This window comes from Tyto alba, unplaced genomic scaffold (assembly GCF_018691265.1).
Source record: "Tyto alba isolate M040663 unplaced genomic scaffold, T.alba_DEE_v4.0 Super-Scaffold_42, whole genome shotgun sequence".
Classification (NCBI taxonomy): domain Eukaryota; kingdom Metazoa; phylum Chordata; class Aves; order Strigiformes; family Tytonidae; genus Tyto; species Tyto alba.
The window spans coordinates 23,148,370-23,176,211 of NW_024881318.1; the positions used below are offsets into that span (position 1 = coordinate 23,148,370).

The 27,842-nt window shown below is 39.5% G+C and overlaps 1 protein-coding gene across 2 annotated transcripts in view; it reads right to left on the bottom strand.

The window, feature by feature from the left end:
- The window catches only part of IL6ST (interleukin 6 cytokine family signal transducer), a 36,984-nt gene extending 12,891 nt beyond the window's left edge, over positions 1 to 24,093 (bottom strand). The window contains exons 1-9 of one of the 2 annotated variants that reach the window (XM_042804569.1): positions 24,061 to 24,093; positions 16,850 to 16,930; positions 15,434 to 15,745; positions 13,564 to 13,696; positions 12,312 to 12,472; positions 11,830 to 11,981; positions 9,277 to 9,436; positions 2,483 to 2,565; positions 1,076 to 1,295 (exon numbers count right to left, since the gene is read on the bottom strand). In XM_042804569.1, coding sequence (XP_042660503.1) covers positions 1,076 to 1,295; positions 2,483 to 2,565; positions 9,277 to 9,436; positions 11,830 to 11,981; positions 12,312 to 12,472; positions 13,564 to 13,696; positions 15,434 to 15,745; positions 16,850 to 16,916 — 1,288 coding nt within the window. In that variant the 5' untranslated portion in view covers positions 16,917 to 16,930; positions 24,061 to 24,093. Of the gene's footprint in view, positions 1 to 1,075; positions 1,296 to 2,482; positions 2,566 to 9,276; positions 9,437 to 11,829; positions 11,982 to 12,311; positions 12,473 to 13,563; positions 13,697 to 15,433; positions 15,746 to 16,849; positions 16,931 to 17,971; positions 17,991 to 24,060 lie in introns of those variants that run through there. The other variant, XM_042804570.1, reaches the window with a different exon arrangement.
- Between the last annotated feature and the right edge of the window lie 3,749 nt (positions 24,094 to 27,842).

Here is a 27,842-nt window from a genome sequence, read left to right on the forward strand (position 1 = left end):
AATAGAAAAAGAGTTATATCTATTGACAGTTTTTCCACTAGATATTCATAATAATTGCTATTTTGTCAAACATGGATACTTCTGTGTTATTGTAATGGTGACAATTTGACAGAACCCAAGCAAATTTTCTGAAATCTGAAGATTATATCTGAATCTTTGTATAAGAGATCTGAAATAAACAGTATTAGGTTATTTAAAAACTGGAAATTAGACTCAGCTTCTCTGTTCTCAAACATAGCAAGTTGCCTTATTGTACAGTGAAAAGATATTACATTGCTTGCAAAAGAAAGGTTCTATTTCAGAGAGAAATCAAACCTTGAGACAGGTTTCCCATTCTAATCCTCACACTCATGGACCTTACCAAGTACTTCTGGCTGCACTGTTACTCTGTCTGAAACATACCCTTAATTAGTTCATCTAATAATTTTAGAACCTGTGGTTCTCCCTTGGTGTTTACATTAAAAGCAGCCTCTGTCCATATACTTATTTTTTTGCTTCCTGTCCTGGTAGTATTCAGATTGTCTAAAGAGAAGGCTGGAAGTTAAGGAGAAAGCACAGCCTGTAGTTACTACTACTGAACAATAAAAGGAACGTTAACAGTAGGGAAACAGTGGAAGCAAGCAACAAAGCAATCAGGCAAGATACTGAGAATGTGGGAGAGACTAGGACAAGAGAAGAAAGGGGGACGGAGGAGATCAGAAAGTACCACAAGGGTGAGACGGTACATACATGAAGTAAAGGATGCTTGCTTCCCCAACCCTTTCAGTTTTTGAAAAAGAAAACTAAAATGCCTGCTATGCTAAGAAATGAAACAATAAGAATAAACTGCACAGTAGCTCTAAGATCAAAAAAACAGCAAACTAGCAGACATAACTTCAAATGAACCCATGAGTATATAAATTTTCCCATTCCCCAGTACACAAATGATAGCATAATTATAAGGTGTATGACTGCAGATACATAATTAAAGTATTACTGAATGTATCCAGGAAAAAGGTATCATTTTTACAACACTGAATATTTTTAACAAAAGACACACAGATGCATTTGAAATAGACATTACAAGGACACTCACCTTTTGAATTACTTGCTGGAATAAGTAAAACTGATGGAGGGGATGCTCCGACTCTATTAAGGGCAATCACAGTCACTTCATAAGTTCCATTTGGCAGTTTTAATGTAAGATTGGTGGTACTAACATTGTATTTCTCTGGTAGACTAGAGAGAGATGATTTAGATCTGACAGTCACTTCATACTGCGAGATTACTCCATTAGCCTCAGTTGGCTCCAATGCCTGTTAGAAACACATCTTTGCTTAGACTGATGCTGAACAGTCATGACTTAACCTTTAGTCTTTGATAAGTAATTTAAAAATCTGAGAGCAAGACAAGTTATGTAAACCAAATAGCTGCATATTTAAGAAAAGCACAAATAATCTGTGTTAATTTCTGTACAGCAGTAACTTCCAGAACTCCTTCTGGTTTAAATCCTCTTTTTCTTGGCACACAATCCTACCTAGCAGTTTAATAAAAGCTATTCTGTAAAGATTGCAGAATATGTGCTGATAAAACCTGCATTGTATGTGACTTTACAACAGTGACATAAAATGAGCATGACATCCTAAGCTGTGTTGAACCCAAATGCAAAACAGCCCAACTAGTTTTCTTCTATCATACATGGAAAAATACTTGTTTCTGTGTTATCTAATAACACAGGAAAATAGTATGTTTCTGTGTAACAGTATTAGTTTTCAGATAACTTAAAACTGTTGAAACTCTAAAATAGCATCTGTTTTTCAATTCTAAGCTACATGTCAGAAGTGGCATGTGGCATATGAGTTACATCACAAAATGCCATCATACCAATATACATGTAACTTCTCACAAGCAATAGGGCAAGAATAATAATAAAGAGACAGCTAGATCAAATGTGACAAACTTCACAGACCAAAAGAAAGCAGAAGATGGGGACTGACCATAACTGCATGCACTTTCTCAGCTTTGGACTAATCAGCCAACCAGACAGAGCAGCCTACTGCATGGAAATGTGCAGTGATGTATTTAGTAAGTCTGGCCTCTGGAACTTCTCTAGGCTTAATGGATTTTGCAGCTGGAGTGTCCCTGTCCAGACAGCGTTACAAAAGTTTCAGCATACAGAAGAAGGTACAACATGAAGGCATACTCTGTTCCAAGTGAAAGTTTACAATTCTACAGACTGCTTAAGGACAGCAAGCCAGCAATCTGAAAGTGGATTCTGTATACTCGAGATCACAGATGTGTTTGATTTAATTGATGGCCTCTATATCTGTACTTTTATTTTTTCATAACCAATTATTATACTACTACTAAAGTAATTTCTTCTATCAATAAAACCTGTACTATCCCAGCTATGTACCCAAGTTTGTCGAGGTGAATTTTGCCACTTAAAAAATCATGTTTTTAAAAGAATGCTCAACTCCTGCAGTCTATCATGTTGTTTTACCTTCCACATCAGATGCACAGTCCAGGAAGCTGGTGAGTGAGATGCGTCAATGATCCTCCATATGGGTGGTCCTTTAGATGGTTCTGATGAAAGAAACAATGCTTAACAGTAGAAATACTTTTATTTAATCTGTTTGAATTCATCCATTGACTACATCAACTATTGTTAGATTCTTACCCCCCTTTTTTTTAATAAAAGCATATACAAGAAGTGTTTCCTTAGTTCCTCAAAAAAAATAATGCTTGGTATTTTAATGGAACACCTACATGGAAAGACTCCACGAAGGGATGAGCAAAACACCCAATTCTGCTATAAGTGTACAGTATCAAAATAACTGAGAGTCACCATGCTCAGCATCTGCGACAATGGGCTGACAATGACAGTGCTGAGTGAGGCACAATCAAACCCACATCCTGGAGCCTTCGTCCAGAGGCACAGCCTTGCACATCTGTAAAATACTGCAAATCCTGCTATTGACTGTAACTGTAACACTCTCCCTATCCCTCAATATCAAGTTATCTAAAAAAGCAAAGTGAAGAAAGGTTAACAAGGAGACAAATTTCTCCTGCCAGAATTCCCCAAGTTATCTATATCCTTTGTACTAAAAAGGCTAACAGAACTGCAGTATTTTTGTACAATACTTTCTGACGTCAGTACTGTAAAAAATTCAAGTGCTGTTTCCACTATAAATTTCATTTCAAAGTAAAACGAATCAACCTATTACAGTGCATAAAGCAATAAAAAGTAGCCAATCCTTTGTGAGGGCCTTAGCCCTAACTGAAAGCTAACCTTAAAATGCATTTACATTTACAATCTTGCTAGACTGTTTTTCTCTGGGAGTTCTTCTATTGCATTTTTTTACATTAATCATGAGGTTTTGGCTGGTTTACATCTGAAAAACATTATCTAGTCTACAGTGTGCATTTTGTCTTATACTTTACATCAGAAGGGAAGGAGAACTGGAAATTGAGGCAAAGGGAGCCCTCCCTTAATCTCATTTGAGTACCCTGATCTGATTCACATGAAACAGAAACAATTATACATCTTGCTGAATATATAGACCACGAATGCAACATGATCTGCCTCATGTTCATTTCCTACTGTAACACCTTTGTTCTGAGAGTAAAATAAGCCATGGGTACTTAATCATTAAAGCAGTATTTTTGCAAAGCCGGTCACCACAGCAGAAAAGCAACACACTAAATAGGCAGGTAGTCCTGAAATACTTATTGCTAAGGTTGGGATAGTACCTCAAAAAACTGAAAAGCCCATACTGTCAGTAGGAGTTGAAAAGTGACTAAAATATTGAAAGAGTATTTTACAGTATCTTCCCCAGAGAAAGTAAATTTTGTGTAGAGCTGCAGTAATGCCATTATGTACACTAATTCCTTTTTTAAAAAAGTAGGGTACGTACTACAATCTTTTTACTTCTCCAATGTAAGATGACATGTGAATTCAATCAAAACTCATTACTGAAAATTCAATTAGGATAAATAAGGAAGGATTTCTTATCTAGTGCAGTTAACTAAGCTCCAAGCGCAAAATGGCGTTTTGACAATGAAACCTGTATTGGTTTAATTCTGTTTCAAGACATGCACTCAAATTTTGCACTAAGACTGCAAGCAGGAAAGGCTATATCACACTTTAAAAAACCCCGCACAAAACTAATCAGTATGACTTAGAAGCTAAACATATCACGAAGTATTTGTAGTAGTTGGAGGGAAGAACAGATTCCCTATTGGGTACCAAGCACACAACCAGAAAGCCTATTCATTGGCTCCATATGGGATGAGTGCCAGCCAGAAACAAAGCCAATCTTGCCAGCTGTCAAAGTAGAAATGAAATGAAAACAGATCCAAGCTAAGGTAGTTTCACTCCTTACATCCCTAGAACTGGAAAAGAATATTTTTTTAACTGATAAAAACCAATGTCCTGGAAAAACAAGACATAAAATTCCGACATCATTTAATTATCACAAATTGAGCAAGTCATTCTCAATGTTGCTGCTACTGATGATTCAGGAGGAAACCAAACAAGCTTTTAAAAATCAAATTCCTTTGATGGTGATTTACTAATTCCAGAATCCCCAGAAAGCACTGTGCATATTATGGTAATATACACAGCTATGTAGCAAATCTGCTTTCCTGAATATAAAGACCCTTGGCTACAGTCACTATTGAGGTGCAAACTAGATGTTTCCTGATAAAAATTAGGTAGTAAAACAATTGTCAGAAGATTTCAAACTTGCCAGAACATTTGCATTACTCTTCAGCATCATGACTGTACATTTGAGCCTTTGCATTTAAGGATTCTGTTGAAATTTCACTTGATAGTTACAGTACTTAACACTTGGAAACACAACACTTTGATAAAACCATATGGAAGTATAGAAGTACACCTTCCTGAATGTAGTAGTGGTAAATACACCCATATCTTGGTAGCTTGCTACTGAGACAAAGACCAAAGAGGTGACTACATCTCTGAAGTTGTTTGTAAGCAAACTCAGAATAGGAAATTATTTTATTGTCAACTTATTGCTACAATAACAAAAAAATGCTAACGGATTAGCAAGCAATGCAGAAATGTGACTATCCTGTTATCATTAGGTAGGGTAACCACAACAACTTGTTAAAACGCTGTTCCACCAGCAAAAAAAGACTGTATTTACATTTGCAGTGCATCACAACTAATGGTACATGTGAGAAGTAACAGTAGAATTTTGCTTTAGCTAAAAATGATTGAACAATTACTTTTATTGAGTTAGGCTAAAGCTATTATTAGTACAACGATCTAAATTTTAAGAAAAGTAAAAGAATTTACTACTGGGAAAAGAAAAGGGGGGAATTGATCTGAGGAAACACTAAACCAATAGTTCCCCCCCTTTCAGGGGATGCTCACACTAACCAGACAGCCACCCCTCCCCCCCACCCCCTCTTGGGATGCTCACCAGATGGCCTCCATCAAACGATGGCAACTCCTTTGCAATGGAATGAGAAAGAACAGGATGGGCCATCTCTGGTTTTTCTTGTCCTTGAGATAAGAGAATAACTAAAACCACTGAGCCATAAAGACAAAGGAGCTGCAAGTTAGCCCAGACTTGAAGGACAAGGTGTACTGACTACAGGACTGAGTTTTCGCAGAAGTAAGGGTCAACTATTGAACACAATGAAGACTGCCAGCATTCATCTGAAGACCCCTGCCCACAACCACCAGGAAGCACTGTGCAAGTGCCCAGGAGGAATTTGAGGTGGGGGATATGTTAATGATTTACTGGAACTAATTGTAATATTCCATCCCTATCCTTGGAGTAGTGATGCATATGTACTAGAGTAGATGAATATGTAACATTTCATACAATAAAAGGGAGCCCCTTTGGCTCCAGAGGGCACGCCATTGTGCCCAGCATTGTATTGTGATAAGTAATAGAAGAATTTTGCTTTCGCTAAAAGTAATTAAACAATTACTTCTTAGGCTAAAGCTATTATTAGTACAATGATCCAAATTTTAAGAAAAGTAAAAGACTTTACTACTGGGAAAAGAAAAGGGGGGAATTGATCTGAGGAAACACCAACCCAACAGCCCCCCCTCTTGGGATGCTCACCAGATGGTCCATATCAAAGGGTGCTAACTCCTTTGCAATGGAATGAGAAAGAACAGAATGGGCTATCTCTGGTATCCCTTGTCCTTGAGATAAGAGAGGAGCTGAAACCACTGAGCCATAAAAGACAAAAGGAGCTGCAAATTGGCCCTGGACAGGAAGGACAAGGTGTACGTGACCACAGGACTGAAGAAAGAAGAAGATAAGATTGTAGAAGGAGCCAGGAGGAGTGCTGAAGGTGTTGAAACCGGCAGCTGTGTGGATAAAAGGGGATTTGAAACTTAAACAATTTGGTGAGCCTGGACGGAGCTGCGACTCCTCAGCCACCCCCGCGCTGCATTTGCTCTCTTACCTTAATAAAGATTCATTAATCCATATTTGGATGTGATTTGCCTTAATCTACCTATAACAGTATTGTTTGCTCCACTGACCTTGTCCCCAATAAAACCTTTTTTTAATATATACATGGGCTTGTTTCTCACAGTACAGGTATTCAACAGCTTACTACGCACTGAAATTAGTTCATTTTAGCTTTAGCAAGAAGACACTAATGTAGGGTGTTCCAACATCAGCAGAGGTTCAGATTCAAGGTGCCAGTTAGCACCTCTCAAGCATCTATTTAAAGATCTTAAATTGGTGCCAGTTAGTCCAAGTGGGCTATTCAGATCAATGACAAAAGGAAAACAGACCCCAGAAAGGTAAGTTATAGGTCAAAGACTAAGGCTTTTATTTGTCGAGCAAATTGAAGGGCCAAATGCATAGGTCTAAGCTGTGTTTGTATACACACTGCACGCATTTTTGTTCTGTTGATGGAAAAGGTAAGAATCGACTATTTGAAAATAGGATTTTTCATATTGTAACAAACGCAGGGGTGTGATTCTAGTATCAGTATTCCAATAATTACTGCTCATTTATTGTTGTGTACAAGTTTACAGTTGCTGCAACACTTGCTAAATCATGAAATGCTGCAAAACAAAACAGTGAAACAAAAAAAATCAGTACAAAAAACCTCTAAACATACTCAACTAATGGTTTGGGCCCTATTCAGTGGCAGAATAACTGTCTCTGTACTTAAAAAGAAACCTGCAGGAGAGCCTCTCTAATGGAAAAATACTGCAATGACTTCCATGAGCTGTAAATTGCATTGAACTCATAACGCGGTGAGTTGCAGCTAATTTAATGCCACAGTACATTTCAGGCAATGCACGTGTTCAGGAGCAACTGGATGCAATCAATGAAGTTAAACATGTTGTGAAATGCAGTGGACAAATCTTAGAAGACACCAAGTACAGAAACAGTCTCAGTGCCCCTGGCCTGAAGGAACATGAATGAATCCAGCATGATACAGCACACCTGCAGAACATAAAGCTCAATGGCAACAGACAGGGCTGTAACAGCTGACTGTAGCATCACAAGTTGTTGAAAGGCCAGCCAAGTTGATGAACTGGTCATGGTGTGAATGCTTTTGGTGCATGGCAGCAACTTTGCAGCACTGAGGATTTGTTCCACAAAGCAGTGAAGGCTGACACTTGAATGAGGCTCAAAGTTCGTTTGTTTTTACCTCAGGGCTGTGAACTTAAAGCTTACCCTAGTGCTTCGTTATCTTTTGTGTATCTTAAATAGTAAGTTTACACTCTGAAGTTGTATATAGCCTGCTTGCAAAGTCCTTGTGTGAAGGACTAAAAGAATAATAATCCAAATACTGCCCTCGAGGGGCTGATGTTGGTAAGAAGTTCAACAAGACAGCAACTCCAACGATTATGCCATCAAGAAGGGAAACTAAGGAAACTGATTTTTGTGGTTAAATATAGCCAGAATAAAACCATTTTCCACACAGACTCAATCTTTCAGAAAGTTGGCAGTTTATAGATGGCATTTTCTTTCTGATGCCTTCCAGTGACAACCATTCAGTGATGAGCAGCAAGACTCTTGATTACTGTGCACAGAATATTGTGAACAAGTGGTTGCAAGACAGTGTGGAGGCTTGTCAGTCACAGCTGCAAGAAAGTGTTGTAGATGCAAAACCTTGGGAAAAGTTAAGAGTAAACCAGAGTGTTTTATTTAGATGCTTTGGTGCATAAAAGGCTACATTTCCCATATGCACAGACTTTCATATCATTGCTTTACTAAGTTTGGGAAGAAGTATATGTACCCTATATGACTAAAATCTTTTATACTTACTGATGCTTGTTCACCTATGCCTTTATCCAATGGCCTTCTAAACATCAAGCTGCTCATAAACTAAGGCAGTCAGTCTACCAAAAAACTTTCACAGAGGCAGAATAGTTTCTGTTACAGAGGATAACCTTCAGAACAAAAGCATAAAGCCTACCTCTCTTCTAAAAGACTTTGAGATAGCTTTCTGTGAAGAAAGCTTTTCTTCCCTACCTCCCATGTTAGCTGTGTGACAAATAACAGAAAAATTTTGCTTTTGCTAAAAGTAATTAAACAATTATTTTTATTGAGTTAGGCTAAAGATGTTATTAAAATTAGTGTTGTTAAAATTATAAAAGTTAAGCAAGCCTTTTTTGATCATAAATTAGGCATGTGGTTGGGCATTGTGTGGAGTTGGGCAAGCAGGAGGATAGTGGGGGTGGTCTGTGGTTAGGTATCATGTAAAGGTGAATCTGGATGGGAGGGGCTGGGGAAGAATGGAAGCCAGCAGAAAAGGAAGCTAAGAACTCCTGATGAAGAGGAACCTGGACTTCTACACCCCCCCTGCCTGGGGGCAGTGGAAAAGTACTGAGCGAGACAGCCTCGGAGAAACACAGAAAAAGGAGCTGCACAGATGTAAAGAGGAGAAAACCCGCCACTTTCACTTAACCAATGAAATCTCCTGGTTGCTCTATAAAAAGAAGCCCCTGCTGGGGCAGGGCACACGCCATTGCGCCCAGCGATGTTCTTTGCTCTACTGACGTTGTCTCCGAATAAAACTTTTTTTTTTTATATACATGAGCTTGTTTCTCACAGGTGTTTTCAGGGAGCACCTCTAGAACAGCTTTATGGGAAGCTATTCTCTTGTTCCTTGGAACAGGTGGGCCAAGTCAGTCATTACTGAAAGCAACTCAGGAGATCCTTGTTGCATGAATAATCAAACAGCTCAAGCAAGGATACACAATTTCAGCTGGCTATTGCCAAATTCCTGAGCACTCATACATTTTTGAAAGTCAGTGACCTACTTTCATATATTACTTACTATCTTCAGTGGTGACCCCAGTTTTCTCTTCACTCCAGTCACTCCAGTAGCCCACTCCATCTTCCTTCATGCAACGGATTGAAAAGACATACTCTGTGTGGGGTCTGAGGCCTTGAACACTGAATGAAGTTCTTGGTGAAGCTGTATCTTCAGGAGGAACCTGCAAATGGGACAAAGATTTTAGAGGCACTGATCAAAAATTGTAAAGCTGAGCTCTGTGCTACTACAGCTCCCATCCAAGAGGGGTCCCACTGCATACACACCCAACAAAAACCCCACAGTTTTTTCCCCCTTTGACTTCCAAAAGTTTCAGTTCTCAACCACAGCTTGGTAAGGGATCATAGTTGTGCATATTTACAGGTACAATACAATACATATACTAGAATATGTAAGCAGCTATCTCAGGACAATCTCTCATTCTGTTTTCTTTTTTTAGTTGGTGCATGTCTACCTCTCCTTCCTTCCCATATAATTTCTCTACTTATTGATTTGTCATATCCCACTTCACATTTCAGGACCTTGCTACTTTATCTGCTTGATTATTCATTGCAGAATACCTGTGCTAGAAGCCTCCTATAATATAAAGCTACAGAATCCAGGATCATTGCTTCCACTAATACATAACAGTTTTTCTTAACTGACATTAGAAATAATTTGTTTTAGACTAGTCTATACTTCTCCTAATAAATGAGTTTATTTTCATAAGCTTTTTCCTTTACCTTACATGTACAGAAAAAGATGTGATGTAGATAATTTTATGTAGGCACACACACACTGTGTGTATACATACAGATATGTGTAGGTACATCACACATTATTCCACTTGCAGTTAAGGGATTTTTATAGTGAGCAACCCTGCAAGAGGAATAACTACAGAGTAAACACACATGTAGGACACTCAATAAGTTAATTCTGAATGCTAAGAATTGTCAAAGCAGTCAAGTTTTACCACAGCCAAGCAAGCTCAGTTGTTTTACAAGTAACTATTTCAATGATCTTGTACACATGTTAAATGGGCAAGACAAGTTAAAATGACTTAATGGGACAAAGTATCAACAGATCTTGGAGTTGCAGAATACTGCTCTTTAAAATATCAGTACAGGTGATCTTAATTCATCTCTGCATCTGAAGTTCAAAAAGTTGTTCCAAAGGAATACACTGCATTAGTCACAAGCAGCTGTGTTATGCTACCTGCTTCAAACACTGTATTTTGTTAAGTCAGAAACAGTCTTCCAACAAGTCATGAATTCAGAATACTTTTGGGCCTCAGTAGAGAAACAAAAGATGGAAAGATCTTGATGAGAAGTGTGTTTCTGGAATACTACTGCTCTGAGAGATGGCTTAAAGAAAACCGAGAAGCTATTGAAAATATGTCCACAGACTGATGTAGAAGAAAAAATCCACAACTCTTGATGACATGAACATATTATTGTGCACTACAGCTAAGATAATTGAATCCAACCATAAACTTACACTGCCAAGTCCACCACTAAACCAAACCATGTCTCTAAGCACTGCATCTACACATTTAAATACCTCCAGGGATGGCAATTCAACCCCTTCCCTAGGCAGTCTATTCCAGTGCTTGACAACCCTTTTGGGGAAGAAATTTTTCCTAGTATCCAAACTAAACCTCCCCAGATGCAACTTGAGGCTGTTTCCTCTCATCCTATCACTTGTTACTTGGGAGAAGAGACTGACACCCACCTTGCTACAACTTCCTTTCAGGTAGTTGTAGAGAACTATAAGGTCTCCCCTCAGCCTCCTTTTCTCCAGGCTAAACCACACCAGTTCCCTCCAGCCACTTCTCATAGGACTTGTGCTCTAGGCCCTTCACCAGCTCTGTTGTCCTCCTCCGGACATGCTCCAGCACCAATGTCCCTCTTGCAGAGAGGGGCCCAAAACTGAACACAGTATTCGAGATGCGGCCTCACCAGTGCCGAGTACAGGGGGATGATCACTCCCCTAGTGCTGCTGGCCACGCTATTTCTGATACAAGCCAGGATGACCTTCGCCTTCTTGGCCACTCAGGCACACTGCTGGTTCATATTCAGCCAGCTGTCGACCAACACCCTCAGGTTCTTTTCTGCCAGGCAGCTTTCCAGCCACTATTCCCTGATCCTGTAGTGTTGCATGGGGTTGTTGGGACCCAAGTGCAGGTTCAAAAAAGCATCCCAGCACTGAACAGTATTTGTCCAAGCTTTAAATAACATTTAGATAAGTAGTTTTGCAACTGTATAGGAAGTTGAAAGTTCATGAGTGTTCTAGATGTATATGTACAAAGCAAAAATTGAAATTAAACTTATTACAACATGATGGGGAGGACCGCAGAGAGTCCACAAAGAAAAGATTAGGTCACTGTAGTCTAGATTGTGCCAAAACCCCCTAGATCACAGCCTTCATGAACAGGCCAGACAAACTACCTTGAGAGGCCACATAAGGCCTAAGGATAATGAAGCGAATCCTCTAAACTGCAGCTGTGAGAGAACTTCTGCAGTCTGACAAATCACTGGGTTACAGCACAAAACTGACAAGGAACATTAGTGGTATTACCTGAATCCAGTTTGTGTCACCAACAATCCTATAGCGAATATTGAATTTCAGCTTCATCACAGCTGCTGAAATCCGATTCTCCCAGGAAAGCTTCAGAACAGTAGGTAGTATTCCTGAGTTGACTGATAAGTTGTGTGGAGGCAGAGGTTTAACTAGAAGAGAAGGAGTTAGTCAACTCTGCAGCTGTATTTTCTCACGCCTCTAGCAGTTGCTACACTATGCTGTAACTACCATTAACACCTTTCACAAGCTCAAATGGCTGCTACTTCACACCAGTTTCTAAAGCAGACTACTCAACAAGAACTTGCTATCCGAATTGTGATCAAATCTCTCACCTTCCCTTTACCTAGCACAGTTCTAGTCAATAATATTTTGACAGCATTAATTTTTGTAGTGAATAAACATTAACATAGCAATTCAGCAATATGCACAGAAGCAGCAGTTATGTACTACTAAAGCTTTATTAAGAAGCGTATAGTTACCAATCTCAATGGGATCAAGAACAAGAGGATCAGATTCAGCCTTCCCAAGAACATTTGCTGCTTCTACCCAAACCTCCAGGTTAACAAAGAACTGAACATCAGTAATCATACAAGAATTGTTTACATCTTTTGGTATACAGTCAGGAAAGTTCTCTTGTGGCCTAAATAAAAGAGAAGGAAAAACAAGGTATAAAGGAGCAAGTTTGGTTTTCTTTAGAGAACCTTTTTAAGTAGATCAGAGTGACCAATCAGTTTAACTTGTATGTTTCCCTTCTGCCATGATCTTTGTAAGAAGGAAGAAAAAGTGAAGAGATTAGAGTGGCTTGTTCAGCCACAAACGCATTGTTGCATTAGAATAGAAACTAGAATAAAATCTCTTGAATTCAAGTCGTATTTTCAGAGGAAAAAGCCATGAGATTATAAAGTTTTATAAAACTTCAGCTTAAAAAAAACCAAAGAATTGATATATTTAATCTAAAGCAATATGGCTAGTAAATAAAAGCATATTCATGCATTAAAAGATGTAGCCAGTACTACCTGCGTAACTCTCACGAGTACAGCTGCAACACAATCATTTCTGTTCACCATCTTCTGCTACACTAACAGCAGACAGTTCTAGGGCATCAGGAGATTTACAAAGCATTAAGGTTTTCTATCTATCCATACCTGCTACTACACTTGTTACCAAAAGACTATTGGAATGGGGTAGAAAGCTGTAGGCAGTTGTTCCTGTTCCAGAGCAAAGCAACAATTCTGTGCACTCCATTTTAAACTACAAGAGACCATTTGAAGAGTTTGAAAAAAGTTCTTAGGAAACACAGAGTAGATAATACCTCTACTGAATCCAGCCACAATTTGTTGGTTTCCCTACCTAGAATCATAGAATGGTTTGGGCTGGAAGGTACCTTTAAAGGTCATCTAGTCTGACTCTCCTGTAATGAGCAGGGACATCTTCTACTTGTTTAGAATGGGATAGGTCACCACAGAAAAACATGAAGTACACAGTTTGGGTCTGGCCACCTAATGATTACGTGTATTGCATTAAAGCCACACTAATCATGTATCTGAAGAATGGAAAAAATGAGATAGCTCTTTAACTCTTTCCCCCCTCCCCAAAAATAGATATCAATGCTTCAGAAAACTTGATTTCAGTGAAGAAGTCTTCTGAAGTGTCAACAAATTTCAGGGGACTTTGGTTTAGCCTACAAATACTATTCAAAATTATTCAGATATTCTATATAGGGCTACTTACCATCTGTACTTCAACCTAAAATGAGTGTCCAGGAATGTATGCCTTCCAGGGTTCCAGGTACAAGTCATAGGGTATGAAAGTTTTGACACCTGATGCACAATGCAACTTAAGTTCTTGGGCTTCTCTGGGGGCACTGTACAGAAAGAGTTAGAAATAATTCTCCCATATACACATTTCAATCCAGTAAGACTCATGCTAAGTGTCCCACTACAGCAATTTCAGTGAACATAAGTATTTATAGTCAGATTTATTTCTAAAGGAGGGTGTAAAAAGTGCTAGATACCATCCAGCAATGGAAGTCAAGAAGCTTAACCAGCTGCTCTGAGAAACAGCAGGCTGTATAAGGAACAAGCATCTCACAGTAAGGAACAGGACAGAAGATATATCCATCTTTGAGGCTGAAACCCTGATATCTACCAGCTCTCATCTAAATCTATTTTTTCACACAGAAAAAAATGCTCATGAGCACTACAGCCAAATTGGCATATGTTGACTTTGCCACTAACATGAGCTCTAAGGCATTTGTGACAGGTCTATTCTCCCACACCTGAGCTATGCACTTTAGTACTGTTCAATAAACTTTTTCAGAGTCCAGCTGAACTATTGTTTTCCTTCTCAAATTTAAACCACACAACACAGAGTTTGTTTCTAGCTTTTCGAATATCACTTTTTACAAGAGTATAATGTACCTGAAGAATCTTGTTTCCTTTCAAACAGAATTCTGTTTTCAACAGAACTACCTTATGAACCTTAGTTTTGTTCCTGAATAGTTGTATTCTTCTCAAACATGCTGTCTTCCTCATTGTTCGCACAATTTTTAACAAAATGAAAATACAATAGCTTTAAATACTAATGCATCTCAAGATTCATATATGAATTACAACTGTAGAATGTTATTTGTACTGACATTCAATCATCTTAGGATATTATATCTATCCTCACCTTTCCATATGTTTTTCCTGTCACAATTTCTCATAAGAAATTTGCTCCTCAGAAGTTGAAATAGAAAACAGTTTGTCAGTGGAAGCATTTTGTAACTCATGATTCTTAAAACCACATCAGTTTAAATTGTGAACTCAAGCCAGCCTTTTGCAGACCATACAACTGCAATACCTTTTGCCAACACTAGGAGGCAACAGAATTAATCAGACATTCATACTCCAATATTAAGGACACTTGAACAGTTATTTTATAAATGGTCCAACAACTAATTAAGAAGCAGTATATTAAGTTATTAGTGTTACTTTCTCAAGACCTCAGTCTTGTCTCAAAGAGCGCTTGCTCAGAACTATGCAAGTGTCATCATGCTTGAAAAATAAAAGTTTATTATTACTTAAAAGTATTTTCTTATGTTTAGAGGTAGAGTAATTCAAATAGTATTTTCCCTCCTTAAGGCAGTTCAGGTTAGCTTTAGTGATACAGATGGACTAAATACTTCTCAGTCCATTAATGAAGGAAACATTAATTTCATAGCATTATTATGAAAGCAGGACATATGATCATACTGTACTTCCTTTAACACTGAAACAGAAGCAAGGAAAAGTTAGCTTATGTCCTAGGATCTACTTCAACTAAATTCACATATTTCTGTAAGTCAAATCCTCCTGCTTCAAAATTTTTCTGTTCTATTTTCTTCTTATTTCAACACTGAAATACTCCAGGGTATCTTCTGTTTTTTAGAAAGCTTTATTCTGTGCATATTTACCAATGGCATGTAATTTGACAGTGTTTTTATACAATTATCCAGGAATTGAGGGAATGGAAATAAGTGTCTCAATATGGGTACACTTTCTATTGTTTGCATTCTCTGTTTCTCAAAAGCAATTTCCTTTAGACCAGAATAAAAGGCAAAAAAAAAAAAGGTACTTACAGCCGATTGTAACTGTAATTCCATAAATGTTCTGCTCAATCTGTCCATCTGCTAAAATGTTGCATGTCAGAGGATTAGCTAATGAAGAAGTGTCATTAAATGTGACACTGGAAACTGTTCTGTTTATTTCACGATACTGTTCTTTAGGTACCACTCTATTTTTAATTTTCCAGATAATTTGATTGGCATAGATATTGCCAAAGTCAAGACAACTCTCATTCAAAATGCATAATGCTGTGAAATTGGAACCAAGGGTCAATACAGGAGACTCTGGGATGATGTGACCACATGACTGTACAAGTCCACCTGAAACTAAAAAGAATTACATCTTTATTAAAAACTACAGAGCATTCCACAATCAATACTGCTGATACAATACTAGTGTAATGTTAAAAATACTACATGTATCTAAGCAGGAAACTAATTAGTTACTAGACATTTACAAAACTGAAATGCATTGGTGAACCACCAAGCAGATTTAAGGGGCAAAACCACTGCAGCATTCCCTAGGCTTTGCAAAAAGCCTTTTCCCAAGCAAGAAAAGCTCTATTAATAAACTGGGGTCTTTAGAGAGAGAAGAGTCAATGATTGAATATTTAGTATGTTTTGAAGGAGGAAGGTATTATGCTTGAGGTTATTCTTGCAGTCAAAAATCTATTTTCTGTTGAGAAAGTTAACAAAAAATTGGAATAAGCGTGCACCTTTGTTGTGGTGGACTAGTTTGAGAAGAATTGCATGCAAACAGTTAAATACTTGAGTTGTCCACTTCAAAATCTCCAGTGTGTATACTATTAGCATATTTGGGAATTGAAGTGAATTCTGCACATTTGATAGTACTCTCTACGAAGGAACTTCAACACAACAGTAAAATTGTGACTATTGCTAGAGGCATATAAAGAGAAAAGTGTCAAGTTTTGAACATGAAATAGAAGACTGAAATACTGCCTTGAAACAGTCATACTGGACACCTTGAGGATGACCATTTGCTACACAGTAGCAGTGGCTCTAACTTGACCATAAAGCCTACTACACTACTTCACTGATAGCTTATTGCTTTAATAGTGTTTAGTCTAATCAAGATATGCCTTTTTTTAGACACCATTTGGCAAATGTGATATTAAACTTCAGTTTGCTACAATCAACAGTTCCAGTGAAGTCAGTGGAACCAAAGCAATCTCCCACTGACTGAAGTTGCTCTTCACTGTCTCTGTACACAGATGAGCAATGAATAGAAGTATTGGTTTAACATGCATTATTTTACCATAGTATTAAGAGCATAGACTAGGTCTTGCTAACTTAATATACCTTGCTTTCTGCCCCCACCCCACAAGTATCTAGACAAGAAGTAAATGCATGCTTCAAGCAACTGCCTATAAAAGTCCTACAAATCTCTTGTGTTTGAGATACAAGTCTTACCTTCAAGAAAACAAATATTCAAGAGCAGATACAAGCCACGGGCCACCCAGTTCCACCCAGAAAACATGCTGCACGGAATTCCTGTAACAGAGAAAGATGTTTGTTTTTAAAATGTGAACTATTACTCTTCACTTTAGATCACTGTCAAATTCAGATTTTTATTTGCTCTATGACAGTTTCTCAGGAATGCACATTCACTTTCCCAAAAGAGTTAGTGTTTTCTCTAGAGAAAGAATGAGCATATTGTTTACATTTTACTCACTGCTATAACAAAACCAATGTCCACTTAAGACAACACATGCAGCTTAAAGCCTCTTTAGTTACAAATTTAAGAAATATATCAGCTTAAGATTTTCCTGTCATATAGGGAAATAAACTTCATTGGTTCTTCTGTGGGAGGCTCCATTAGAATAGAGCATAACACTGGCTTAGGTTTTAAAACAGTACCCTATGAATTTGATTATGGTTACCATATTTACCTAGCTTTCAAGGGCACTGATGTAAACGCTTTGGACAAGGTTCAGAACAACTCACCACAAAACCATTTGTTTCATTCTCAAGAGTGGCTTAAAATACATTTAAGAATCACAAAGCACAATAGTTCCACATCAAGAACTGGTGACTGTTACAGAAAAAATATCTAGTTCTTCAAAACCTTACAGGGGAGTTTGTAATTCCTCAGAAGTTGGAAAGTTTAATCTTATGTTCTTTCTTTCTGTCTTGCAACAGAGTTCACTCATTCTCTGTTTTGACAGTTCTATAAAACAGTTTAGAGAAACTGAAGCATTCAGAGTAGCTTCCACTCCAGTTCTTTTGAAGCCACAAAATCTCTTCCCATGTTTCTCAACTTGCAGTTATAAAGCAGCCTTAATTACTAAAAGCAAGTGACCATTCTCTGCTAATCATATGAGCTGTATTATTTTTAGTTACATTTATGCATCTTTCTAGAAATAGTCAGATTGGCTGAGTCAAATAGGGCATTTAGTCCACAGTCTGATTTCTGGAAGCAGACTTCATACTGTTCTTACAGCTAGAAACTAAACATAGAATTCCTAGGTTTACCAAGGTTTGAGATGAGATTGCCCCTAGCAAACCTAGTTCTGAAGTTTTATTTTCACTGACCTGACAAAACTTCTTCTGAAATTAATATTCTGAGCTTCACCCCTCCTAAAGGCAACTTAAGAAGTCTAAATGAATTCCACAGTATCCACTAAAAAGGAAAATTTAAAAGCTACATTTACTATTATCAGAAGGAAAAGAAACAGCAATTTACGACACAAAATTCTCCTTTGCGTTGATTCCATGTAGTTTACTTTATGACAGAAAGACACAAGGCATTTCACATAGATCAATAAAACTAGACATTTAAGCACTGATATATCAATACCAACCTAGAACCTCATTCCTTAGCCATTAGTACAAATAAGCCTCTTTTTTTAACAAATCAAGGTAAATAGTAGAGTGTAGAGAAAAATCTCTATTCACAAGAATTATAAACTAACAACTAAAAGAAGGCTATCTCAAACCTTTACAGCAGAGTCTTTGAAGGGCTCACCAATGTAGATGTGTTTCAGTTATGACTAAAATAGCAATCAGAATCACACAGCAGTATCTTTATGTACACTTGTGAGTTCATTACTCAAAGCCCACCAAAATTTCCCATACAGAAATTTTATCCTAGTAATATTGCTGATTAGAAGACTTGACAATTATGTTAACAAGCTTTTATATTTGTCAGTAGAGGTTATTTTTTTTTACCTAAATAACAAGACTTACTTATAATCAAACTGTAGTTGCATGGAGTTCAGAATCAAAAACATTCATTTTTTGTTACACTTAGGTACTCTAACTGGACTGGGAATGAAAACCATTATACAGTTTTCACTGCAATACATCTTTAGATATTTATCACACACAAACAGTAAGAAAACTAAACCAACTGATTTTTGCTTATTATGGATGTCAAGTCTTCTAATAACTGAAAAATAAGGTTTATACCCACTCATGTCTTTCTGTATTTTAAAATCACAATTGGTTTCACAAATTGTAATAAATTCACATGGTAAATACAACCAAACTCAGAAGAGTATTCTCTTTTGAATTAGGTCTCCAGACATTGAATAAAAACAGCACACACAATCTGTTTTAGTGTCTTGACTTGCACTAACATTTATCTGCTTGTTACCTAAATCTTGTTGTGCTCTATTAAGGACAGAACTTAAGATTTGTTATTTTAAGCAAGATCCATTTAAATCTATTTAAGTTGAACAATTTGAGTTGCATGAGATCTGAAAGCCAAGAATCCAGAGGACAACTACAAGCTAGGTGGAAAGAAGCAGCAGTTCCACTTCCCTGATAATTTCAAAGAGCTGCAGAATAGCAGAAGCAGCTTCTACACTGAAGAGGAAAGAGTGAAACAGATGTAAAAAGGCAAAAAAGGAAAGTTTTTTAAAGAATGTTCAATATAACATTTCTTGCCCATTTGGTATCACAATTGGTGCCACATCAGAATTAGCAGCAGTGTCAGCTAAGTATTACATCATCACAGAGTTACTGGCTTTCTTTTTGGTAATATTTATTTCAGGTTCAACACTATTTCCACAAAACTATTCAAGAATTACTGGTGTTGAAATTGTATGAAGTCATATTAAGTATGACACAGGTTAATTAAGAAAAATACTGTGAAGCACGTGAAGGAACATAAACCCTAACACTTAAAAAGCAATAACCAACTCAGAAGTAAACAATAACATAAAATTACCACCTATTTTGCTCTAAAGTATGTTTTTAGTAAGAAATCAAACTAAGATTACTTCATCTTTTAAAATAAATTCCATTTCTATATTCAAGTGTCCTTCAGACTTGGAATACAACATTTTAGTTGTCCTGAGCAGATTAATTTACACATGGGAAGCTGAAGTACAAATCTCTACTACACCAAAGAAATCCTCCACAGTTTATAGTCCTTATTCTGTTGCACTCAGCTCCTAAAAGGCAAGTGAATTGAGACTCATGCTCCATCACCTGCAACAGAAAGTACATCCATTTACAGTACTTGAAACAAGCAGTTGTGACTATAGTGTCAAAATCATGCTACAGTTCGGCATGTATCTGCTTTTAGGCAGTTCTGATATATTTTACTTTTTCCCCTGATAATCAATGTAGTTTGAAGAAGACTGACGCTACACAGCTCTGAACTCATAAAGGGGGGTACTGCAATCCCTACTAATATGTGTTTTTTAAAACATTAGTCCCTCTGGCTTTTTACAAGACTGATCCTTAACTGAAATTTAGTTCTAGGGGAAACCACCAGTTATACTAAGCACTTCCATCCATCTTGCCTAGATGAAAGCTGTAAGAAGAGAAGAAATAATATGGCAGGGCTTTTAACTTACAGAACAAGGAGCCTTACTTCAGATGAGGGTGAGGAAGATACCTCTATGGAAACTAGTGTTTCCTAATCTGAGCATACAAAGATGCCCAGGCACAGAAACGCTTCATGCAAGCTATATGAACACTTTAAAACATTTTGCCATCATTCAAAGGAAATGCTGCTAAACACCAATTGTTCACCATTAACTACTTGAAGTCAGACTAAGTTGCAAGTCTGGACAACCAGTTTCAGTGATTTTGCAGCACAGCCCAAAGTCTTCTGTTTCACAGATTGGTATAGTGTATTAGGAGTGTAAGGTGAAGGTTCAATCTGATGCTGAAGTAACACTGAAGCAGCTAGTCAGTTCAGAAGTTTTTCGGGGGGTTTGTTTGTTTGGATTTTTTTTTTAAAGCCAAATCAACATTTTATTTATACTACGTTGTTGTTGTGGACCACTAAGTGAAGAGGAAAGGGAAACAAAGAAACTGATTTTAGGACTTTATCAGGTTACTTTCAAAGTTAAGTCCGCCAAAGCAGCAAAGGATCAAAGTCCATCAAAATGCTACACAGTAAAAACATGGTTAATTTAGAATTGCTGCTAGTGACAGTCCTTAAATTGCAGAACATAAGTCATCTTAAAGAGGGAAACAAAACTCTGTTAAAATGCCATGATTACTTCAATAAAGACAGACATATAAAACTCATATGCCATGAGATCACCCTGTTTAATCTCTAAATCATGTGGGACTTCTATTATTCTTCACATCCTGCTACCATTTTGAAAGGAAAGCACTATGACTTTATGCCTGAACCTTAAACTGATGCTTCAGGCAGTGTCCTATAAAAAGCTAGTAACAACCTTAAAGTCAAGCTTTATATGCACAAAGTAGCAACAGCATAGAGTTTTATGACTAACCTGTGAATAACAGTTTTGAAGAAATGTTAGGCATTCATGAAAAACAGGTATTATTTATTCAGAGCAAGAGAGACAAGTCTTACAAATTAATCTTATTTCATAAATCATGACAACTACCTCAAAATGAATACAGGTATATGTCCTATGTTGAGTTATCACCTCTTCATTTCAGAGAGGCAACAATTACTGTCCAGGTGATTACCTACAACTGCCTACAAATGACCATTTCAATTTTATGAGACAATAATCAAAATAACATGTTCTTGCCAGCAAAGCCAGCTTGCAAGTCAGGAAGTATACATAACACTATGACCACCACAGGAAGGTGTTAGATCTATTAAGGCTCATCATCCCATCAATCACAAAAGCTCAAAGGCTGCTAGCAAATGGATTTCCAGAAATTCCTCCAAAAAATTAAGAGCTAAACTTACAGCTTCAAGTGGTAATCTCCCACTAAGAATCCACATAGCTCAGGCAGACAGAGCAAGGAAGTAGTACATAAATTGATACTGCACATTGCAGCTACTGCTTGAGGTTTCATAACAAGTAAGGTTAAAGCCCATCTAAAAGTTGTAACTATCCTCAAGGAACTTTGATTATTCAAGATTTAACTGCTTTCTAATTAGGAGTATTTAATCTGCAAGCTTATTCCTTCCTCCAAGCTTACTTCCTTCTTGAAAGTATCTGAGACTCAAAAAAACCCGAAGCACCTCTAAAAGAATCACTTACATAACATTATATGCACAGAATATACTGAAATTAGTATTTAGAATACCTATGCACAAGTGACATCACTGTAAGTTTCACCAAATGGTCAAGTCATTTATCCACATTACTCATTCCTTTGCCCCTAGAAGGAAGCTTCTCCCTACCTCTGGTATTTCAGTATAGCACCAGGAATAAAAAGCCCAAACAACAGGGCACAGATTAAAATGACTGAAATACCTAATTAAAGGTACCAAATATTTACTTGCAGGAATTAAATTATTCTTTCTGGTACATTTTTAAACTGCAGATCACTTTCTCTGAAATGCTTCAGATTTCTTTTGCAGCTAGCAAGTAGCTTTAGTCTGAAAACCAAATGATTTGATACAAAATAATGTCTTAGCATTCCATGTTCTCATCTTGAAGTCAAACCTTCAACCCTTATAACCACCAATGCTGGTCCTCTAATTTTGGTAGTTCTTGCTAATATAAGCATTCTAAAAAATTATCCAAAAGTTTTATTTGTTTTCATACAATTGTGCTAGTACTAATCCTCCAGAGAAGCAGCACAGGAGATAGCATATCTCCATTTTGTGTACCGTCTTGTAGATGTACATGTACCTTCTCCCCTCCAAAATACAGGCTTTATTTGAAGAGATCATATTCCTAAACACGTAAACAAGAACCAAGTATTTATTTTTAACGACTAAATTGTAAGAAGTAATCTCAAATTTTAATCATCCTCTCCTACTTTCCCATTATGATACACCAACACAGAAATTAAAAGTTTAAGTTCATTAGTTACATGCTTTCAACGGATACTTTCAGAGGAATAATGATATATAAAAGGTAACAATATTTAAGCTAAATATTAATTATGTTCTATAAGGGAAAAGACTAAAAAAAACCAAGTCTGTAACTCTTCAAAGTATGCAATCTCTTTAGGTTATGGATCCCTTTCTTCCCTTTCCCCTCTTCCTTCTCAGTGACAGGACAGATCACCAATGATAAAACTATAAATCCACCTAATTCTGTTACCAGGTTTCTCCTTCAGAAATACCTCATAAGTAACAAGCAGCCATCAGCTGGCAGTCACTTAGCCTAAAACAAGGATGGAAACTCATACTGGGATTTATTCTCCTCTGCACTGCCAGCACACTTGGCAGACAGTTTTCTTTTGTGCCTTAGTTTCATCATCTGTAAGATGAAAATCATTACACCGTTTTTCTCTAGAAAGAGCGTCAGAGACCCACTGGAAGGATGACTGGAGCTCAGGAGCACATCGGAAGTTAACAGACGACCCAGTCTGCTCACTATACCCACTTCTCCCTAATTCCTCAGGGAATCCATCTGGTAGTTGGGCCAGGTATAAAACAAAGCGTGCCTTTGTTTCAAGGCCAGCAGCTTTCTACCTTCTGGTCTACAGCCAACAAGAACAGACCACTTGTTAAGTCAACAAAACGCAATGCTTTTCAACAAGAAACCGCCTGCCAATAACATGGTCAAGCTCACCGAAGAGTTGAAAAAGCCCGAAAGAAACAAGACCAGTGAGGGTCGCAGCACCTTTATTAATTACGACTGTCGGCATTACCAACGGCCGCACCAGAGGAAAAACCTGGATCATCTTCAGCCTTAGCCGCCGCGCCACGCCAGCAGGTCAGTAAAACCGCATCAAGACAGGAGAAGGGCTGCGGATGGGCACCGTAAGCGGCTGCGTTACGAGAAGGGACTTGACAGCCGCTCCGGCCCCCGCACCGAGGAGGCCCCAGACGGCCCGGCAGCGGGCGAGGCCGTACTGCGTTTTAAGGGCCACCGCCGGGCTCGCTCCGTCAGCGCCCGCCGAGGGGAGAGCGGGCGGCCGCACCCACGCCCCCTCGGGGCCCGCCAGGCCGGGCCGGGCCTCGCCTCGACTGCTCACGGCGGCGGGCGGGGAAGACTGCAGGCGGGCGGCCCCGCCGCCGAGGGGAGGGCGCGGGATCGGCTCGGGAAGCGAGTGGCGCAGGGCTGCCGCCCTCCCGCCCTGTCTCCCAGGCAACTCTGGCTCAACACCCGCCCGCGGCGCACGGCCCGGTCTGCCGAACCCAGCCGCGGCCCGGAGGGGAGGAACGGGCCGACGCGGCCCCCGCCGGCGGACGCCCCTCAGGGAGAGGCGGCGAGGAGGCTGACGGGCGCCAAGGGAAAGGGGAACCCGCCTGCGGCCGCGAGCCCGGCCCTTACCTCTTGCCGCCGCCTCCCGGCGCCCCAGGCCCCGCCGCCGCCCCCTAAATAACGGCCCCGCCGCGCCGCGCCATCGCGCCGCCGTCCCGCCCGCGCGGCCCCGCGCCCGGTCACGCTCTCCCCTCCCCCCCTCGCCCCGCCCCGCGCCCCGACTCGCACCGCCATTGGCGCGCGGGCGGAGTGACGTCGCCGAAAGGTGGGCGGCTGGTGGGGAGGGAGGGGGTGGCGGGGAGGAGCTTCCCGTAACGCGCCGGCCGGTGCCAGGATACCGGGCGCGAGGGGCGCGCGAGGGGCGCGCGAGGCGGGCGGGGGGGGGGGGGAGAGGCGGGCTGTGAAGGGAGGCGGGTGCCCCACCCCCCTTCACTCTCCCCCCTTCCAACCGCCGCCATCTGCCCGGCGCTCCTCGCCCCCCTCGGCGGCGGCTGGGCCCCCTCTCCCCGCGGTGAAAGGCTTCCCCGCAGCGTTTTCCCCTCGAGGTGCGCCCCGGGGTGTGTAAGAACACACGGGGGGCTGGGGAGCCCCGCGGCGGCAGCGCGCTCCGCCGCCCCTCCCCGCGGCTCTGACCGGGTCCCGGGCTGAGGCGACCCGTCCCGTGCCCAGGCCGCCGCCGGCGAGGCCCCTGGAAGGTTCTCCCGGCCCTTTAGCCGGCCAGGCCTGCCCTGCTGGCGCGGTGGGAGTGTCTTCCCGGGCAGGCCTGAGGAGCGAGCAGCCTTCCCAGCGTTTCGCAAGGCTGCCCTGGGAGCACGGGCAGTTGGGGAATCTTATCAACAGCAGCAGAGTTGATAAAACGCTGTTATTAAGAGTAGTCCCTATGAAAGACGTTTGCGGAAGGCTGGCTTACTGGGACATTAATATTGGACCTTAATATAGATCGTTCATGTGATCAGGACCCAGGGGAGCCTCTGGGTTCCTTTGATGGTTATTGTTGCACGTTTCTTCATTCAGTAACCCTGAAAAATTACTTCTGTAAGTGAGACAGTCATGCGCTCTGAGATGACATCTTCATTCCAGGTTAATTTTTTCCAGTTCATGAGTGAGAGCACATTTCAGTGCCACATCCACAAACTTAAACTGTGCTAAGAGGGTCCAGGTAGACTGTTCCTAGTCAGGAAAGTACCAGACACTACTGATGCATGCCCAAGTTGTTTCCTGCCATACGCTTTATGCTTCTGCACATTTACTTCTTAGATTATCTTTAGGCTTGAGTGGGATATGAGCTATATTATATTTTTAGTTACATCTTTAGGGTAATAGTCAGATTGGCTGGACAAATAGGGCATCTAGTCCAATATCTTGTTTCAAACACTGGCTGGCATCAGCTGCTAAGATTAGGAAAAGATAGTGGAAGGTAACCTGTTTGTCAGGTGTTTAGTACCAGTCTCTGATTATGTTTGGTTTACTTTCTGAGATGGCTTAATATCCCCAACAAAAATATTGTTACTAACTATGAGAATGTTGTATACACAACAGTAAAACTTGATGGGCACTTCAGAGGTCATTTAGTTTCTTTGCTTTCCCCAGGACAAAATCAGCTATACTTAAATAGTTTCTGATAAGTATTTATCTAACCTGCAGAATAAATTTGTTACTTCATGTCCCTACTCACAGCTGATGCTCTTTCTAGCGACCTTAGATGCTTGTACTGTTGCTGTTTCTCCCATTAGTCTCTACTTTCCATCTTCTCTTACAGGGGTTTTGATATTCAAACCCTTCTTAATGTATCAGGACAACTGGTGTCTGGGGAATAAGTTTAACATATTTGTCATTATGAAAAATAGTACTTCAGAATTACAATGTGTCACTTTTACTTTCTCTTCAGATTATGGTTGGTGTGTTTGTGTTTATGCTGATGTAGGATTACAGTTTCAGAATCATGAATAATTGATAGATTTTCAGTCTGTACAGATATTCCTGCTTCAGTACCCTCAGAAAAAATCACTTTGGCAGCAAAAGGTTAAATGGAAGCAGCCTTCAACTAGAGGGACCGTAAAAATGTTATTTTCCTCTTGTTTTAGCGTATCTTCTGTGTCCTGTAAGTTCATTAGAGTTCTGCTGCTAAATAGACATTCCAGGAGTAGACGCTCAACTCTCCCCCCTCCCCCCCAGCCAACAGAAAGCCTCTTGTGACATTCTCATTCCGAAATCTGATAGCCTGAAGCTTTTCCTGGTTTATTGCCAGAACTTGGAGAACAACACCACCACCACCACCCCACACCACCCCCCCCTTCAAAACAGTCCTGTCTCAGGCCTCACATATGACATGTATTGTAACTTTTCAAATCAGCAAGAGCCCTTGTATTTCACAGGTTATTTTTAGACTCAATGTAAAACTATTTCCACATAGCTGAAGTAGCACAGAACAAAACAATTTGTTTGCAATTGTACTTAATTTTTCTGTGTTGGTACAAAATACCATTAATATTGCTGTATCTCTTCTATGATTTGCTTTCCCAAAGACACTTTGTAGGGTTCGAAAGTGATGATAACATGCTTGCCTATATACCTTATCTCCTCTTCAGAACATTTTGCAAACTCTAGATGCATGGAAAAATACCTCAAAAATTTAAAGAAATAGACTTATGGACAGACTGAGTCCCATTTCTCTGTGGTACCAGCCAGGGGGCACAAGCCAGTCCTGTATTTTCCACCAACCGTAACTGCAGTGATAACATGGTGTGTTAGCCACTGTCTTTGTGGGTGACCTGAAGAAAGTTTTAATAGCCCCTATTGATCACTTAGTTGATCTTGTTAGTCCAGTAATTCTTAGTCAGGGCTGCTGTTTGGCTTGCCTTACGCTACCCAGAGGAAATAATTTGACATTCATGTTGCAAATGGAAGTGGAGTTAAACATGGTAACATATATTTTTATTAAATGATCACCGTCTACCCCAAATGTGGTTTGTATTAATATTTTCCTTCTTTCACAGGCATGACTGAATATTTTGGGCAATTACGCTACATCACTCAGTGGGCTGAGTTTTGTTTTTATTCTTACGAAACCTAGGTTTTTAATCTGACAGGAGGATTGTTCACGTTGCAGTGATTTCTAGTTCTGTGTCAGCATCTTCTCTAGTATTAAATGCTTCATTTTCAGTCTTGTTGGTGAAGGTGAAGCTCAACTGTGGTCAGAAACACTGGGCCAAAACCTCTGCTGGCATAAACAACATGGTCCATGGGAGCTGTAAATGCTTATACTCTGGCACAGGGTCTTGTAGCCTGGAGTATAAAATAAATTGTCTGGACTGTGGCCTTTTAAAATATACAGACTGTACTTTCAATAACACACCAAAAATCTGACTATGCTTACAACTTCATCAAACATTTTCTGATGCAAGCAGGTAAAAACAAGTTAATAGGATTATGACTGCCATTTGATAGAATCAGGACATTTGGGATCCCAGGTAAATAAAACAATTAAGCACTTTGGGTATGTTGTGAAGTGCCTTTTCTGCATATGGATGATTTCCTGAAAGACTCTATAGTTTGATTTACTACACTATAATAGCGTACTGTATATGCAGTATAGTACTGATATATAGGTAATATAAACACCAGTAATTTAAAGTTTCAAGTATGCAGAGAAATTAAAATTTCTGGCCCCATTTTAAAAGTGTTCCTGCAAATCAGCATTTTAATCTGCACTTTGAATTAAGCATTACATGAAATAAGTTAGTCTATTGAATTCTGTAAATATATAAGAATAAAATGAAGTTGGTTGTCAGGAATTGGAAGGTCTTTGAGATGAACTATTAGTCTGCGAGGTTCAGTGACATATCCAAACC